Source organism: Pseudopipra pipra, chromosome 1, assembly GCF_036250125.1.
Source record: "Pseudopipra pipra isolate bDixPip1 chromosome 1, bDixPip1.hap1, whole genome shotgun sequence".
NCBI classification, from domain to species: domain Eukaryota; kingdom Metazoa; phylum Chordata; class Aves; order Passeriformes; family Pipridae; genus Pseudopipra; species Pseudopipra pipra.
Genome location: NC_087549.1, coordinates 89,588,247 through 89,604,499, shown reverse-complemented (window position 1 = coordinate 89,604,499; position 16,253 = coordinate 89,588,247). Strand labels below are relative to the sequence as shown.

Here is a 16,253-nt window from a genome sequence, read left to right as displayed (position 1 = left end):
AGCGAATCCTTTCTCCACGGCCCCATGCCAGGTCCATGCAGGGTACACTAGCATACTGCATGGCTCACATAGCAGAAGCTGCACTGCAGTTTGAGGTCCCAACACATCAGTGACTCATATGAGAAGGTTTGTGATTCAATACGGTGGAATTTCTTGGGTTTTTTAGTTTGGTATTTTAAAAGCTAGGAAGTAAGCTTTAAGATTGTGAGGTGAAGCAGCAAGAAGTCAGAGGATGCCAAAAGTAAGGGTGTTTACACAAACTAAGCCAATGAGCAAAATGGGCTGTGCTCACTGCTTGGCTCTGTTTACTACCAGTTTCTTCATCATCTTTTCCGTTATTTAGACACCAAGTGCCTGCTTCACAACACTAACAACTTGGTCTTCTGAGTCATTAAAAGCTGATGTGGTACCGGTATCTCCAGTTTACAGCAGAAAACAGACACATAGAGAGATTAAGAGACAAAGAGAGATTAAAAAGTGTACCAAAAGTATTGGCTAATTTTGGATTACATCACCTAGACCTTGATTTTTTTTGTTTTAACGTACTTAGCACTTTTGGAGTATTTTGCACCAAACTGTTGCCATAGTGGACCAACTGCAGTTGCAAAAGCTCAGAACTTGTGCCCGAGTATCTCAATTCAGGCAAAGTGCAGCACTCACCATTAGTGGGTGGCTGCAAAAGTTTGGTATAACAGAACTGCTCAGTCTCACACAAGAAACTCGGTGCTAGAGGCAGAAATTAAATATGGCTGCCTCAAAGTAACATCATCCAGTGTTATCCACCCTACTGTTCTTTCCCCTCTTGCAATTCATTCCCAACAGGCTTTTGTCCATCACCTATGGCTACTGACATAAGACCCCAACCATCCTGTGCAGTGAATAGAACTAGACCGTGATGAAAACACATGATCAAATTTTGCAACATGGCACAATGAGACAGAAACAACACAGGTGATGGGAAAAGGTAGCAAATTGCAGCTTTAAATCCAGCCTTTCTTACACTGGAGAGTACTTTAGACAGTTTTTCACATGTAAACATAGACATTATTCACATTACAATAAAATTTAAGGGCTGCAGCCAAGATAATACACAATGTGCAAGATGTTGGACCATACACACCATAAGATACAGTCAAAAGATCTTACACTACAACAAGTAAAACAAAAAAAGGCAAAAAGGCAAAAACATTATCCTTCTGCATCTCAAATGAGAAATACAAGACACACAGAAAGAGAGTATTTCTGTGGTCTACAGGTTTATTCATTTCATTACAGGTGGATCTGCTGGTACTTCAGCTGGTGATACACCAACAGAGCCATGCATTCTCTCTCCCTTCATGAGGGAGGTTTGGGGTTCAAATTTTTAGAAGAAATTATATATAGAAGAAATGATACAACACAATCCGATATAAAGAAACAAGAACTGCTGCCAAATCAAGGGATATTTCTGTAGCAAACTCAACAAGTCAAATCTCTGACTTCTTATTCCATTTGTGTCTTGCACTTGCTCCACAAACTTAAGCAAGACACATATGCAACATCTTTACAGATGTTCACAGGTAAGCAACAGAGCACAGACTGCCAGTACTTCTGATGTACCAATACTGCACCAGCAGCCCCTCAGGAACACCCTAAATTAGAGCACTATTTTTGTCTCAGAAACAGTACCAAGACCCAAAAGTCAAATGTTGTGCTTGTACATTTCTTCTGAATCAACAAGTACAAGTTACAGAAACAAGCCTTGAGAAAGCTCAACATTTTTATTAAGTCATTTGATGCAAATCATGAATTAAAGCACAGCACACGAATCGATTCCCAACTTTTATAGACTACATGACCAAACACTAATAAGAAATATCAACCTGTCAGCTTTCAGCATAGACAGACCTATTTCAGCACTGAAAGCACATTACAATTTTAAAACAACTCAAAGAGCCTTTGCTGGCTCACACTTGAGATGCAGTAGATGCCTAGCTCTTCAGACATCGTAAGGCCCAGAACATACCCAGCTTTCCAGCAAATTTAGGCATGCTTTCCAGATTACTGCAGACCTATCAACCTATTCAGCAAAGTTACTCATATTACAGTTGCATTTCCTTATCAAATGCAAAGCGTTAAAAGATTGGGAGATGGCTCTTGAACATTATGGGCCTATCTGTTCATTTGTTTCAAATAGAAATATTTGACTGAGAGGGAAAAACAGCAGTAACACATCTTCCTAAAAATAACAGAAAGTTTATCTAGAAAGAGACGAAATTCAAAATATTTCTGTTACAGTTTTGTATTAATGAATCACAGCACTGTGCTAAGCAATGTACACATAATAAAAGTTTTCATTTTAAACTCTGCAACTGGGTACTTCTAAGTAAACAAAAACATGAGTTGTTTTTCCTTCTATATCCTCACAACCAGCTGACAACAAACCAAGCCCACTCGGCCCTGCTAAAAGCATGATTCTCTAATGTAACTGTACTTCTGGGAATACATTACAGATTCTAAGAAATGTTTTGTTACACACGTGTATCAATTGGCCATGTAAATACAGGGTGCAACCGCATGCAAAGCAGTCTTTTTGTTAGTTTTAGTGAGCTAAAACAAATAGAGTAAAATAAGAAAATGCGACCTCTGGGTGCCTAAGTAAGACAGGTATTTTCCTCTTTTGCACATATTTTCCTCTTTGTTTTCTGGAGGAGGAATGATGATGCTTTTGATTAACAACATGATATGTACCCTTAATATTTAAGAGACTGAGACAACATCAGGAGCACCTGCTTATGAACTCACTTCAAGTCACACCGCTGAAGGCAACCCATGCCAGGATTTTCCTAGGCATACCTTTGGCTTCCACCTTTAAAAATACTAAGCATTTTCCAGAAGTTGCATGCATCCAATCCATGTCCTTTTGAGACCTGTAAAACTGCAATTTCTCAAATTTTAGCCACTAATCCCTACTGCTGGAGATGACTGCAACCATTAAGCAAGTCAGTCAAGCCTGACACTGTGCACAACGTCTCTCACCAAAGCAGTCCACTGGTGATAGTAACATTTTTCACATTAAGGACTGATTTGCAGTGAGAAGGAGGGAAGTCTGATGTGACAAAACAACATAATGAAACAAGTGCAGCACAGCACACACCTTATTGGTACCTTCAGATTCAACATGCTCATTCAGATGCAGACAGGCACCGAAACCATGTCACTAACACATTCATGAAAACAAATGGTCAACTAATTAACTTTATTTTATTTGCAAAATAATGCTTCCCATATACCATCTTCTTGACAGAGATATTTTTTCCGGCTGTAAAATCAGGCTAGTATAGTGCTATATTGACTCATCTCTAAACAGACAGTGAAAGGCCACAAATAATAAATTTTATCTTCACTGATCCTAATACTTTAGGGCTACTGCTATTCTGCCAAAGGCTGTCAGCTCTCCCAGAAGCACACAAAACGAGCAAAAGCAAGCCATACCACAAAAAGAAGAGCCTTAAGGTTTCCTGCCAAAATCTTAAATTTAGCCTTCTATATTAAACAATGTTACTTTATTTTCCCCAGACAATAAGGTTGCTTATGGTAAACACGGGCAACATTAAAACCTTCAAAACTTTGCTACACTGCAACAAACCTCAAATTAACTAATGGGAGTGTGGGGGGGATCTTTATGGTGGTTTTTTTCCTGTGTGTTTTCTTGGCAGGAAGGGAAAGAGGGATTGCACTGGGGTTTTTTTAAGCAAAAATACTTTAGGTTCTTGGACTTGGTTGTTTATTTTCCAGGCTGATTTGGACTGTGAGTGTAACCCAAGTAACTCATCTGATGCACAACAGGACAGAGAGTGTCACGGGTTGTTCAACAGTGATCTCTCAAAAAAAGTTAAATATTGATGGGCTCTGGGCAAGTCTAGTTAAAGCTGTTGGCAATTTGATTGCTATGGGGCAACGAAAGGAGTTAGGACCAGAGAGGGAGAAGCCAGGTAAGGCCATAGAGTGTTCTTTGTACATTGTACAAAAGGCGACAATCAGGTTTAGAGAACTTAAAAATAGCTTGTATCTAAAACTACAAGTTACTTAATCTTACATGTTTGTCTTTCAAAAGTTATGGAACATATTTTTTCTCGTTGCCAAGTTTTTTGAACTTCACCTTTGACCACACACATTTATGCTTGTTGCAGATTTACTTATCATCAATTCTAATTACCATGGATTAAATCACAGTGTTAAAACAGAGATTTTTTAAAGTCTTAAAGGTTAATTAAGAGTATCAACTTAGGATATGTCTAACTTTGCAAACATCAAAATAAGCTGTCAGAAAACAGACCTGTGAAATCTTTCAGGCTCCCCAAGTTCCATCAAAAACTGAGGGTTTAAGCAAATATTTTCTGCAATACTCTCAGGGACTGATAAATGACTAACGAAAGTAAAATCCAGTTTTCCTAATTATCTAGACTAAAAATGGAAACTGTATAACTAATTAGAAGTAAACTGATTTTTCAAATCACTTCACCTCTAATAACCCATGATAGTAGCAATATATGCTCACAAGGTGTTGAAGTTTGCACCAACCTGTGTCGTTTAGCTGTTCCAAGATAATTTCAAACTATGGGCTTGCTTTATACCTCTATTTCCCTTCTCAGCGTTTAAGCCATTTTAATTCATTCAAGAACTCCATTAGTTGTGGAGAAAATAGGAACTGATGAAAACTGCTGTTACAGGGGTTGATAAAAGCTAAATGATTGGAGAAATTATGCAAGGAAAAAAAGGCAACTAAATTCTCACACAATTAAGAGTTTAATTAGATTATTTATTTTAAATGCATTTATTTAAGTGAAAAGAAAGCTTTACAATAGATTTAACTCCTATTAAGTTTCAAGCAATACAAGAGTAGATATCAGTCAGAGTACTAAAATTAGATCACTCTCATATATGACCAGAAAACATAAGCTCAGTTATGTCAGCAACTTGGTAACCACAATATTAAAAACTGAGCTCTAATTTATTGCTTCACATTCAGTAAGAGGGGGAAACACGGAATTCCTCATTTGTCATAGAGGTTTATCCATCATACCAAAATGCTACTCAGCACTTCCTGAATAAAGACATTGCAAAAATGTCTTCTCCAGCAGAGATTGTTAGTGGTAGCAATGACAACAGTATGCAAACATAAGGTCTCGGATACAGCTGTAGGCACAAGCCCTTGAGAGACTCTCAGCTGTAAACTAACTGCAACACACATGAATGTTTGCTGGGTTTTGGCATAAAAAAGTTAAAACTGGAATCAAATGCTGTTCCTGCCCCTAAAGCTTTATATTGATGTTTGCGGTTTTGTAATGGCTTTTATTCTCTGAAGGGATGCTTCCATACTGCAATAGTAAAATTAATTTAGAAAAGCTGATGACAGCTACATGTGAGGGTGCAGGTGGAAGCATGTTCTCCTGAAAGCTGTGTGAAAGGGTGGGGATGGAAGAGTGTTCTCCCCCAAAATATGTCTGCTTGTTAATTGACCCGTATTTTTCCTCCTCATTTAATTCCTCTAGCGCCACTTCTACCAACATAGTAACAAATAACCATAGGATCAGATTCCTCACATTCATCTGCCAGTCCTGGGCTTGGTAAAAGTGCACTGGGATTTTGTTCAAGGAAAACACCAGGACATGTAAGCTTGCCAGTTTGTAGAGCAGGTTGCTTGCCTGCTTGCCCCTTTCCATAGCCAACAAGGTACCATTTAGCTGTGCAAAGGCAAGAGAGGAAGGACACCAAGCTCAAATCTAGCAATGCCCCAGGTAGCGTGGGTGACAGGTAATATATAAATAGTGAGGAGTCATGCATGGGAGAAGATTTTGATCCCCTCAAAAGCAAGCCAAACTGACTACTATTAAGAAAAACAACTACCAGCTGTCAGATGTCATGTTGCTTCTATGTTACACCCATTTCCCACCTCCCCTATATTTCAACTGTAAATTCTCTGATAAGGAAACTGCTTCTTCCTTTGCATTTTCAAAGTTCTTGCTTGTTATTGCTGTAAGCTGGAGAATATCAAGAATGCTGTCAAGCACATGGACTGCAGGAATAAGAATATATTCCAGTTATTTCTCTCAAAATAAGAACAGTCTCACAGACTTGCTTGCAAACTGTTTTTGGATCAAAACCAACTTCTTAAATACATATTCCTTTAACCTCGTAATTGAAACTGCAACCAAGAATCCCAAAAAGCTTTTCTTTCTCAACTGAGAGCTACATACCTCTCAGATTTCTGGGATGTATCTGCTTTGTCCGAGGCATTTTCCTCTAATCTCATGCACAACTTTCTCCTCTCAGAAACGAAAAGTACAGCAAGCAGAGAGATGGCAGCTCCATAAACTTGTCAAAGGGCTCAGTTAATCCGTATGCTAAAAAAACAGAGAAAGAAAGTTATGAGATGTAGGTATCAGTAAGGTAAATAAAGATACCTATCTGATCCTTTTCATCCTCAAAACACCTTTGGAAATTAGCAACGAGTATTTCTGTACCTATCATTTGCTAAGGAAACTTTCCTGTCTGACCATCCAGGAGCCACCCTGTCAGTCAAACTCCCACCACCAGACAATTACACTGCTGGGATCGAAGCCCCTTTGCAGCAGGCAACTCCACTGTGCAGATGTGAGCCCACTTGACTCCCTACACACCCCACGCTCACACAGTCAGACAAGATTTCCTTATGGGCTCAACCCCAGGTTTCCCATAGCAGAGTCTCAGACCTCTGGTTCCTTTAATTTTTTCCTGGTGCAACAACAGAATAACAGCCTGAGCTGGTGCCTCCGAGGAAGGATCCCGAAGGACCCCCTGGGCTTTTATACCCTCACAGTCTTACAAACATCATAGTCTGGGGTCTTCCAGCTGAGTCCTTGTCTCCTGATGTGTCTCTGGTCATCTGGCCAGGGCCACAGATCCCTGCGCCCTTTGTTGTGCAAAGGGTCAGCACCAGTTCCCAGCCTCTTGCCCGGGGCTCCCGCCAGCCAGAGTTCAACCTGCAGCTTGCACTGCAGCTGCACACCCAGCTACCTGCACTGAATGTATTCCTCAACAGGTTTCATGGAGTGAAGTGTTCCAGTATCTTAAGAAAATCACGTGAAGATGAAACTCCTCTTAGGATTACTCAGGAAGCATGAGAAAACTAAGACACTTTTCCACATTTGTCAGCTGTTTTCTAGCCAGAAAACATTTTCCAACAACCCTTGTCCCATGCAAATAAATCCAGAAAATGAAACAAAATTTGACATTAGGCTTTCAGATACAGATCTTCATCTTGGGGTGAGGGGAGTGCAGAGGGGAGGGCAAGCACACAAAGCATCACCTTATTTGTAATATTAGCTACCTACAGAATCCTTACATGGAGCATGCAAGTCTCGAATAACTCCCCACGGGATATTTCTGCTGAAATATCAGTGTACAGGAGAGGATCACAGTCACTTTTAACCCACCTGCACTTTCTTATGAATTGCTTACTGTTTAAGGAGCATTTTGTTCAGTTTCTTAAATCATACAGGATGCGAAATCTCCCACAGATCTATTGCAAACTATTTACACAAAAAAACTTAAAAAATGACTGGTGTAATTTCACTCTTCTATCTAAACAAAATAAAAAATTAACCACTTTCCACTTCTTTTTATAGTAATACTACTTCATGTTAACAGATTATTTTTTTTAGCAAACATTAGGAAGAAATTTTTTAAAAACTAAATGAACTTCAGAACGGCCCCTAATATGGGTAAATTGATTAAGGACAGCTACTCAAAGGAGGAATTATGTAGAATTTTTACCATTTGTTATAAGTATTAATTTAGGGGTGCTTTTTTTGTTTTGTTTTGGTTGCTTGTTTTTTTTAAGACAACCATGTTTTCGTAAAAATTGAATTTAAACCCAATTAAAATACACTACTTGCAACCACCCCTTCAGTCTACATACTGTTGAGAAATATAATCATTAATTTTTAATGTTTCTTTTGTCTGTTGCTGCATAAAAAGACCCAAACAGAAGAAAAAAAATTACTGCAACTGACACAAAGGAAAGCTGGAAAATGTTATTCTGACTAAATGGTTCTTCACTAGGGTATTATGGCACCTTGAAGGAAAAACATGGAAAAATACGAAACAGAGCACACTGCCTGTCAAGTTGTTCACGCTTACCAATTTATCTGCGGGCATAACAGAAATATCTGGAAATAAAATAAAACCTTATGCTAACAGGTCCATTTTCCAGGTCTCAGACACAAACTGGAAATGGAGATAAGTGGCTGGATGGCTTGAAGCGACCAGCACCCCCTTGAACCCCAGTCACCCTTTCCTCTAGGTGAACTGGGAAAGTCCCAGGGGCTGGGCTGAGGTTTTTAAAGATTCTAATAAAACCCGTCACTTCTTTACACAAGTTATTCGGACAGAGAGTTTGAAATCCCCCGGGGACTCCGTAAATCAGGAACCCTTCCCGACGCTTCCCTGCAGCACAAATGACATCTTCCTGACGCTTTAAGGCCACCACTGTCCCCGTTCGCCAGCGGGACCCTCTCCTTCGGAGAAGAGATGGCCGTACGAGAGCCACGGCGGAAACACCGGGCAGGACCCACGCCAAAAGTCATTCCCTCTTTCGGTTGAACAAAAAAAAAAAAAAAAAAAAAAAAAAGAAGGGAGAAACGGGCCTCTGCGATCGCACTGGTCACATCCCATCCCCCCACACACAAAATGGGGGAGCGGGGCGGGAGGCAGCGCGCCCCCGGGGCCCGGGGAGCCGCCGGTATGTGCGAGCGGGACCGCGAAGGGAAGGGGAAGGGAGGGAGGCAAAAAATCCATGAATGAATAAAGAGGGAGGAGCCTGGGAAAACCCCTCTGCAACGCCGCACCGAACAAAGCGCTGCACACATGCTGCGGGGGGGTGGGAAAGGGGGGCAGAGGGACGGGGGGGGGCGGCCGCGGCCCGGCACCCGGTGGGGACGGCGGCGGGGCCGGGAGGAGCCGGGCCGGGGCTCCGCGCCTCCCAGCGCCCCCGAAACCCCGGCTGATGAGCCGGGGGGCACAGCGCACGGACAAACCCGCCTGGGGCACCCCCGGGGCAGCGCGGGCGGGCGCAGGCGGAGCGCGGAGTCCCCGCGCGTCCCGGAGGGGCCGCGGCGGAGCGGGGTGGGTTTGAGGGGGGGGGGGGGGCGATCGGGGCCTGCGGTCCTCCCTGTACCCGCCTGCCCGCCCGTCCCCCCCCGCGCCGCCGGCGGAGGACACATTGTGTTGTGGCTGCCGCAGCTCCACGCCGAGGGGGGCGGCGGGGGGCGGCCGTCCCGCCCCGCGCCCCTGTCCCCGCAGCGCCCCCCGAGCCCCCTCCCGCCCCCCGCGGGGCCCGCTGCAAACCTGGCGGAGGGGCCGGCGCGGCGGCGGCGGCTGATGGCGGCGGCGGCAGCGGCGGGGAGCGCGGCGACCCCTGCGCGGCGGCGGCGGCGGCGGCGGCGGGAGGGAGGGAGGGAGGAGGAAAGGAGAGAGGGAGGGGGAGCGGGGGGGCCGGGAGCCTCCTTCACTTGACAACCTCAAACACAAACATGACCCAGCGCCGCCGCCGCTGCCGCCGCGCCCGCACACACGCACACACAGAGCCGGGCACCGGCACCCACCCCTCCTCCATGCACCGTCCCCCCTGGCCGGCCAAGGCACCGCCCCCCGGCACGGCCCCCCTCCGCAGCCCCCGGGCCCCCGGCCGCGCCCGCCCCCCGCGGCAGCAGACCCCTCCTCCGGGCGCCCCATCCCCCATGTCCCATCCGGGAGCCCCCACCGCAGCCCTGCCCCTCGGCCGTGGGGCGGTGGAAGGGGGGGACACACAATGCGGGGGAACGCGGGGGGGGGAAAGTGGGAGCCTCCCCTGGCAGGCGGGAGAGGCGGGGCGGGCCCGGCGGGGGAGGGAGGGAGGAGGGAGGACGGGCTCGGCGCATCCGCCGGGGTCCCCTCGGGGAGAGCCGCGCTCCCCGCCGGGCCCGCCCCGCCCCTCCCCCCGGCGCCCCGGTCACCGCCGGGGGGAGCGCGGGGGGGGCGGGGGGTGTTTTACCTTCCCTCACTTTCTATTGCAGGAAGCGGGGCCGGAGCAGTGACGTCACCGGGTCTCCCGGTCCCGCCCCCTCCCCGGGTCGGGGGAGGGGTCACCGAGGGGGTTTCCTCGCGGCCCGGTGGGGGAGGCACGGCCGGCGCGCCGGGGGGGCAGCTCCCCGCCGCCTCCTCCTCCTTCTTCTTCTTTTCCTCCTCCTCCTCACCGGCGGGACCCTCGGCTCGCCGCCGCCCCAAAGCCCTGCTGCTGCCCCGAGGGAGGGGGGCCCCCTTCGCCGTTCGGCCCCCAGGGGTCTCCTCAAGGGGGGGTCCCGTCCCCGGCACGGCACGAGGCAGCCGCCGCTCGGGGCGCTGCGCCGGGTGCGCGTCGCGCTCCCCCCTGGCCCGGCCCGGCCCCCGGGGCAGCGGCACGGCCGGGCGCGCACACACACACACACACACACGCACACACAGACACACGGGCGGACACGCAGCGAGCCGCGGCTGACGCGGAGATCCCGGAGGTTGCTCCCCGCCCGCCCGCCTGGACGGGCTTCCCCGCGCCCCCGCCCGCCCGCCCGGCCTGCCGCGCCCCGGCGCCGCCGCCGGGCACACTCACCGCCGCGCCGCGCATCCCGCCGCGGCTACAACTTTCCATCCCGGCCGGCAGCCGGCGGCGGCAGCAAGCCCCTCCGCCGCTGGAAGTGGGCGGGGGAGGAAATACGAGAAGGAGGCGCGTCGTGCTCTCCGCCGCGGCGCCCCTTTTTTGGCCCGGGACGCGGGTTTTGCCCGGTGGGGCTGTGCCGCCGCGGTTGGTTTCTTCCATCAGCTGTGGGGGTGTGTGTGCGTACAGCCCACATGTGAGTGCGCTCTGTGCGGAGTCACCCTGTCCGGCCAAGGGCTGCCCCCCCTTCCTCCTCTGCCGCGGGGCAGGGAGCGCCCAACCTTCTCCCAGAAGGCGAGGGGGCCCGGGCCGGGCTTTTGTTACTGAAAAGGGGGCTTTGGCTTATTACATTTCTTGCCCAAACTCCCCGACAAAGCGGTGTTGGCAGCTTTTCATTGCTGCTCGGATTTTCCATCGGGTTTTGCATTTGGAGCCTGCACGTGATGTCTTTAGCAAATAAACCCAATTAAATATTTCTTGCATCACCTCTCTGTTCTCCCTCCTCCCGTGCCTGCTCTCCCCTGACAGCTTGTATGCTCAGCTGTAAGCGCCTTGGCCTTCCTACAATCCTTCCCTTTGAAGTTCTGTGTCCAGACTAGACCCTGCCTTAAGAGAACAGAACCACCATTCCCAGAGTTTTCAATGTTTTTGTAGGATCTTTCAACCCACATTTGATCATTTTTGTAAGATGGATGAGTACTTTTGTCCCTATTTCACAGGGGAGAAACCAAGGCAGGAAGACGCAGAGTAGCTCGCTGCAGAGCTATGGACTGACACAACACCACTTCTGCCTGAACTTTTGGCCACAGGCACTGTCTCTGGGCTATTTTTCCTTTTGAGTTCACTTAAATTATACCTTGAGAGCATTTACAGCTCTGAAGCACATTCTCTGCTGTGGGTAGCCTGTCCTATGTCCTGCCCAGAAGCAACACAGGAGAGATTAGTAAGTGAAATCCCTGGCTAGTCTGTAACCTGGTGGTTAGCGCAAGAGATGGTATTTATTGCTGAATTGGAGATTTATGGAAAAATCAGACCCTCAAAGAGTATCTTCGAGAGAAACATTGTGTTCTACTACTCCACTCAGACAAGAAAATTATGATTTCTTATTGTTAGAGACTGTATTTGTCTTCTCCCTCTGGCTTTTAGACTTGGGGCTCTGATTTGCCAAAGATAGGAATTGCTATTAGCCTAAACACAGCAGTGTGAATGCGATCCTGCAGGTGCCTTAAACTTAAATTAGTGTACCAGGTCTGACCAGTCACAAACCTGAGATCGAGTGACCCCTGAAGCTAGGTCTGAACCTCCACTTGTTCTGTTCAGCTGTCCCTGAAAGTCTGTCCTGCTGGCCTTTGTGACATGTAGCATCTGTCTCTTTCTGCTACTCGTTGTCTGAAAGCTTCAGGTTGCGGTCACCAGAATCATCAGGGAGGAAGCATCAGAAGCTGGCCCTCCCTCACAATACAAGGAATTTTGAATTCCTTTGAATCCCTTTGAATAAAAGGGCCCATCATCACAGCTGCTGCTGGTGCCGCATGAAGTTCTAGGACATCCACCTCTTCTCAAAGACCTGTCTAAGTTCAAAATAGATGCTCCAGCATGCAAGTTGAAACAAGACAGTAGCAAATCCCCTGGAGCCAGCGGGGAAAAGGTTCTTCTACTAAAAGTAGTCCAACTGCATCCCACCCATTAGTGTGAAAATCCAGCCCTCTCACCACGTGTATTGCACAGGAATATAGTAGATGCCCTTCCTCTGCAAACAAGCACAAGTGTCTTTACAAGAATGACTCAATGAGGTGTCAAAGAGGAGACAGGTCCCCAGGGATGCATATCAGATGGTGGCAGCTGATCCACCCTTGAACATAAAACCAGTCATCTCAAAGTCGATTTGGGTCAGAGGACAAAACCAAGAACTGAAAGTCTGCCCCCTTGGAGTTATTCCCATGGCCATCTGAAAAAGCGGCCAAAGAGGCAGCTGTGACCTGGGGACACTCCTCAGCCTGCTCCCATCGAGTGAACAGAACTAAGGGCCAAAGAGCTGCCTCCAGCCCAGCTCAATGTGGTTCCAGAAAGCTTCTCCCTGGGCAGGTAAAAAGCACAGTCCCAAGGGCTTTGAAAAGGCAGCGTACCAGGCTGTTTATCCTGGGCAGACCATTTCATCTTTTTCTGTCTGTTTTTCCATCAGTAAAAAGGAAGTGTATACCCACTCACTAAAGTACTTTGGGAAAAGTACTGTGGATGATTGCTAGTAGGAGGCACATAGTAATCTTCTCAAACCTGCAAATGATGGAAATTCTTTAAGAGTTTTCAACAAGATCTAAAATGCCACATCAATATGCACATAATTAAAAAAACCACCTCCATGGCAGAATTTAGATACTTTTAAAATTTCACCTAAAAGGAGCCCTACAGGATACAGATCCCCTTTAAATGACTGGATGTATATCTGAATGGAGAAAATTATTGAGGTTTTCTTCTTTCGAAAACTCCATTGCATTTTCAGGACACCTATTTTAAACCTCTTCTAGTTTTACGCTAAAAACCTCCTCTCTCAGAAGCTGTTCTTCTGTAGTGGCTCACAGGTATTGTATGTATAAATATATACACATACACACAGTAGGCTCTTAAGAAACCATGATACGTTAAGTAGTTTTAAATGATTCATTGTTAAGCACCCCATGATAAATCTCTAGATGAGCAGTGTGTGATTTTGCTGGAATTCTTGGTATATATTGAATGTGAAGCACTGTGGTAAATTTAACTGTGCTGAGCATCAAATGTGAAAACTTTACATTGTACATTACATCCTGACATGCAACTGAGAATCTTTTATTATTAAGGCTTCAGGGAATTTTTGAGGGAACTTCTGAAGTTCTGAAAAGAAAATGAACAAGACTGAGCACTGTTTCTCTATAGAAGTCGAGATTTTCTCAGAGAAGGGAAATTCCATAAGTAGTCTGTATTGAATTAACATAAAGGTTTCACTAAAAGAACTGCTGTCTATTAGCTTGTGCTCTGAGGCTCCTCATTAGGTGCTACTCAGATGAAAGTCAAAGGATCTTGGCTTACTGGTACAAGCTGGTGCTCAGAGTGTTTCCAGGGCTTTTCACTCTTGCAGCAGGGCTGGAGAGATAGGACAGCAACTGCTGCTGTGAGGTGAGGCCATTTTTCTCCTTTCCTCTAGCAGTGGCTGTCACCCCAGATACTCACAACTCTCTCTTTGTCAGCAACAGCCAGACGCTTTCCTGGGGGTAGGCAAAGGTGACAGCAGGGACCTGGCTGTGCACTGCTCCCCACAGCTTGCTACTCCTAGCAAGGTGCTGGTCTTGGTTGGGATATTTTGCATGGCAGTGTCCTGCATCTCCAGCCTTCACAGGATGTCTTGAAGGCGTGTTGCTTTTGTGTTGTCCCATAAGTTGGGTCAGTTCTTTCTGATTTGGAGAAACTGGCATTAAATAATGCAAACTGTTCCATTGAATAATTTTGGCACAACTTTCCTTCTTACTTACATGTATACACTGCAGCTCTGTGTGGTGGTACCTGGTATGGATTCCTGTGGCCAAGAAAAAGTACCAATCTGCCAGCTTCACGTTAATCAAGTGATATAGGGCACAATTCACTGACAGAGCTTCACCTTTTTTCCAGGTTCCAATTATTAACCAGGCATTTCAATGAACTTTACCATTGCTGATTCCATATCTAGTTGTTTACATCATGTTCATCTTAATGACATCAGAGCATCTCAGAGAAGAATACTTGTGTTTAAGATGCTATGCTAAAATCTCTTTTGCTGACTATTTGTCCTTCTCCCTCCTTGAAGAGCCCCAACTACTGAGGTGCTTCCCCAGGGTAATCACAAGACAGCTCCTCCAGGAAGGGGAAGAAATTCTCACCCTACTTTAATCACCACCACAGCCCAACATCAGCAGTCTTTCCTCCCAGCTCATGAGGCCTCATGTGTCTAGTCACAGGACAAGAAATCAGACAAGAGGCCAGCCACAGAGCAAAGCATCCTCTGAGGGGAATATCTTCTAGCATTTGAGGTCTCCTTCAGTACTGCAAATTCTAGTGAGACTAGTGCTATTCTCACACCTTGTGCAGCATCCTTCCTACACTCATCCTCAGCACTTTGGAGGCTGGCCTCCCTGTCTGGCCAAACCCTCCATGATAGCACGTCAAAGTCTAAGGAGACAAACAAAAAATAATTAAAATGAGACTGGTTAAACCACTTTGTAAACTGCCTTCTTCTCCAAAAGGCAGTCCCGGTGGTGGGCATACGGTGTGCCCCTGCTGCTGCTGACCTGCACTTCGCAGGATAAGTAGCAGGCTGGACCACCAACAAGCAATGAATTCCTCACACGTGTAGCAGGGCTTTCTGGGATGTGACATTAAGCCCTTCTGGGAGGGAGATAATTGCCACACAGAATTATGAGATTGGGAGTGGAGGATTTGGAATTAGGCAAAGGTTCATCTGCAGTGCATGATATGATACCATTGGGGTTATATTAAAGGACTGAGACAGTACAGACTCCCTTCCTCCTCCCTGAGATGGAGCTCACCCAAGGCCCTGAGCAGAGTCTTGTGTCCAAACACGAGGCAAGTTTGAGCTTGGGCCGTTGCTCTGAAGTTAGCATAGAGGTAGCCGTTAAAAGCAAGTCCCAGAGCCTTTGACTTTTCACTGAAAATTGCTTCTGTCTTTTCAGAAAGAACTGTTTCTCTGTAGGTCAGCAGGCTCTAAATTTTCACAGCCCTTTTACTCCCTTCCACCCAGGTATTTTTACTTCTGAGTTAGACAGGTTTCTGAACTTTTTCATGAAGTTGCTCATATTTTCCACTGCATCTCCTCTTTACCTCACCCCACCAGTTCACTCTGATCTTTCTTTCTCAGTAGCTCTAGGTTCTGAACTGTTCATTTAAATATGGTGTGGTTTGCCAGCATTTTTTTTGCTAAGCCTTTTATTTTATCTCTTAGAGAAACATAAGACACATAAGGCACTTAACACAAGTGCACCTTGCCAAGATGCTTTCAGTGCTGTGCTTTTTCTTTAGGTTCAACCATAAACATTTTAACATATCTGAATGTTACACACACACCCCCATGCCTTCTTTACAAGTATTTTTGCCATTCAATTGCTCTCTAGTATTATGTTTGCCACAGGCATGTATGGGAGAACTCTTTTAAATATCACATTTTGAGCACATTAAGTTAGCTTAGCAGTTCAAAGGTTGCAGGGTTAAAAGGAAATAACCAAAACATCATTACTTTCTATGGAAATGTTTTTCCTTGCCTCCATCCCATTACAGATGTGAATAGAAGAAATCCACAAAGAGGAAAATTATCTCCATTCTATTGAAAATTCCCAAACAAGTTAAAATATATTTGATTACCAGGATGTTTACTTTGTAGGCACATTGCAGATCATTAGGCACAGATCAACAGCAAAGCTTCGATTTCCTCTAGCTTTGTTTCTCTGACTATGAAGTGGCATTCAAACAGTATACAGAATATTTGCAGTGGTGCATCAGAAACCAGACAGCTTCCCTTCTGTTAGCTGTGCTCTTG

General features: G+C 46.3%; 1 protein-coding gene across 3 annotated transcripts in view; it reads right to left on the bottom strand.

Moving 5' to 3' along the window:
* HIVEP1 (HIVEP zinc finger 1) overlaps window positions 1-10,734 on the bottom strand; it is a 131,759-nt gene extending 121,025 nt beyond the window's left edge. Inside the window, exons 1-2 of one of the 3 annotated variants that reach the window (XM_064664480.1) lie at window positions 10,649-10,734; window positions 6,240-6,386 (exon numbers count right to left, since the gene is read on the bottom strand). In XM_064664480.1, coding sequence (XP_064520550.1) covers window positions 6,240-6,279 — 40 coding nt within the window. In that variant the 5' untranslated portion in view covers window positions 6,280-6,386; window positions 10,649-10,734. Of the gene's footprint in view, window positions 1-6,239; window positions 6,387-9,369; window positions 9,649-10,054; window positions 10,190-10,648 lie in introns of those variants that run through there. The other 2 variants (XM_064664487.1, XM_064664475.1) reach the window with 2 other exon arrangements.
* Between the last annotated feature and the right edge of the window lie 5,519 nt (window positions 10,735-16,253).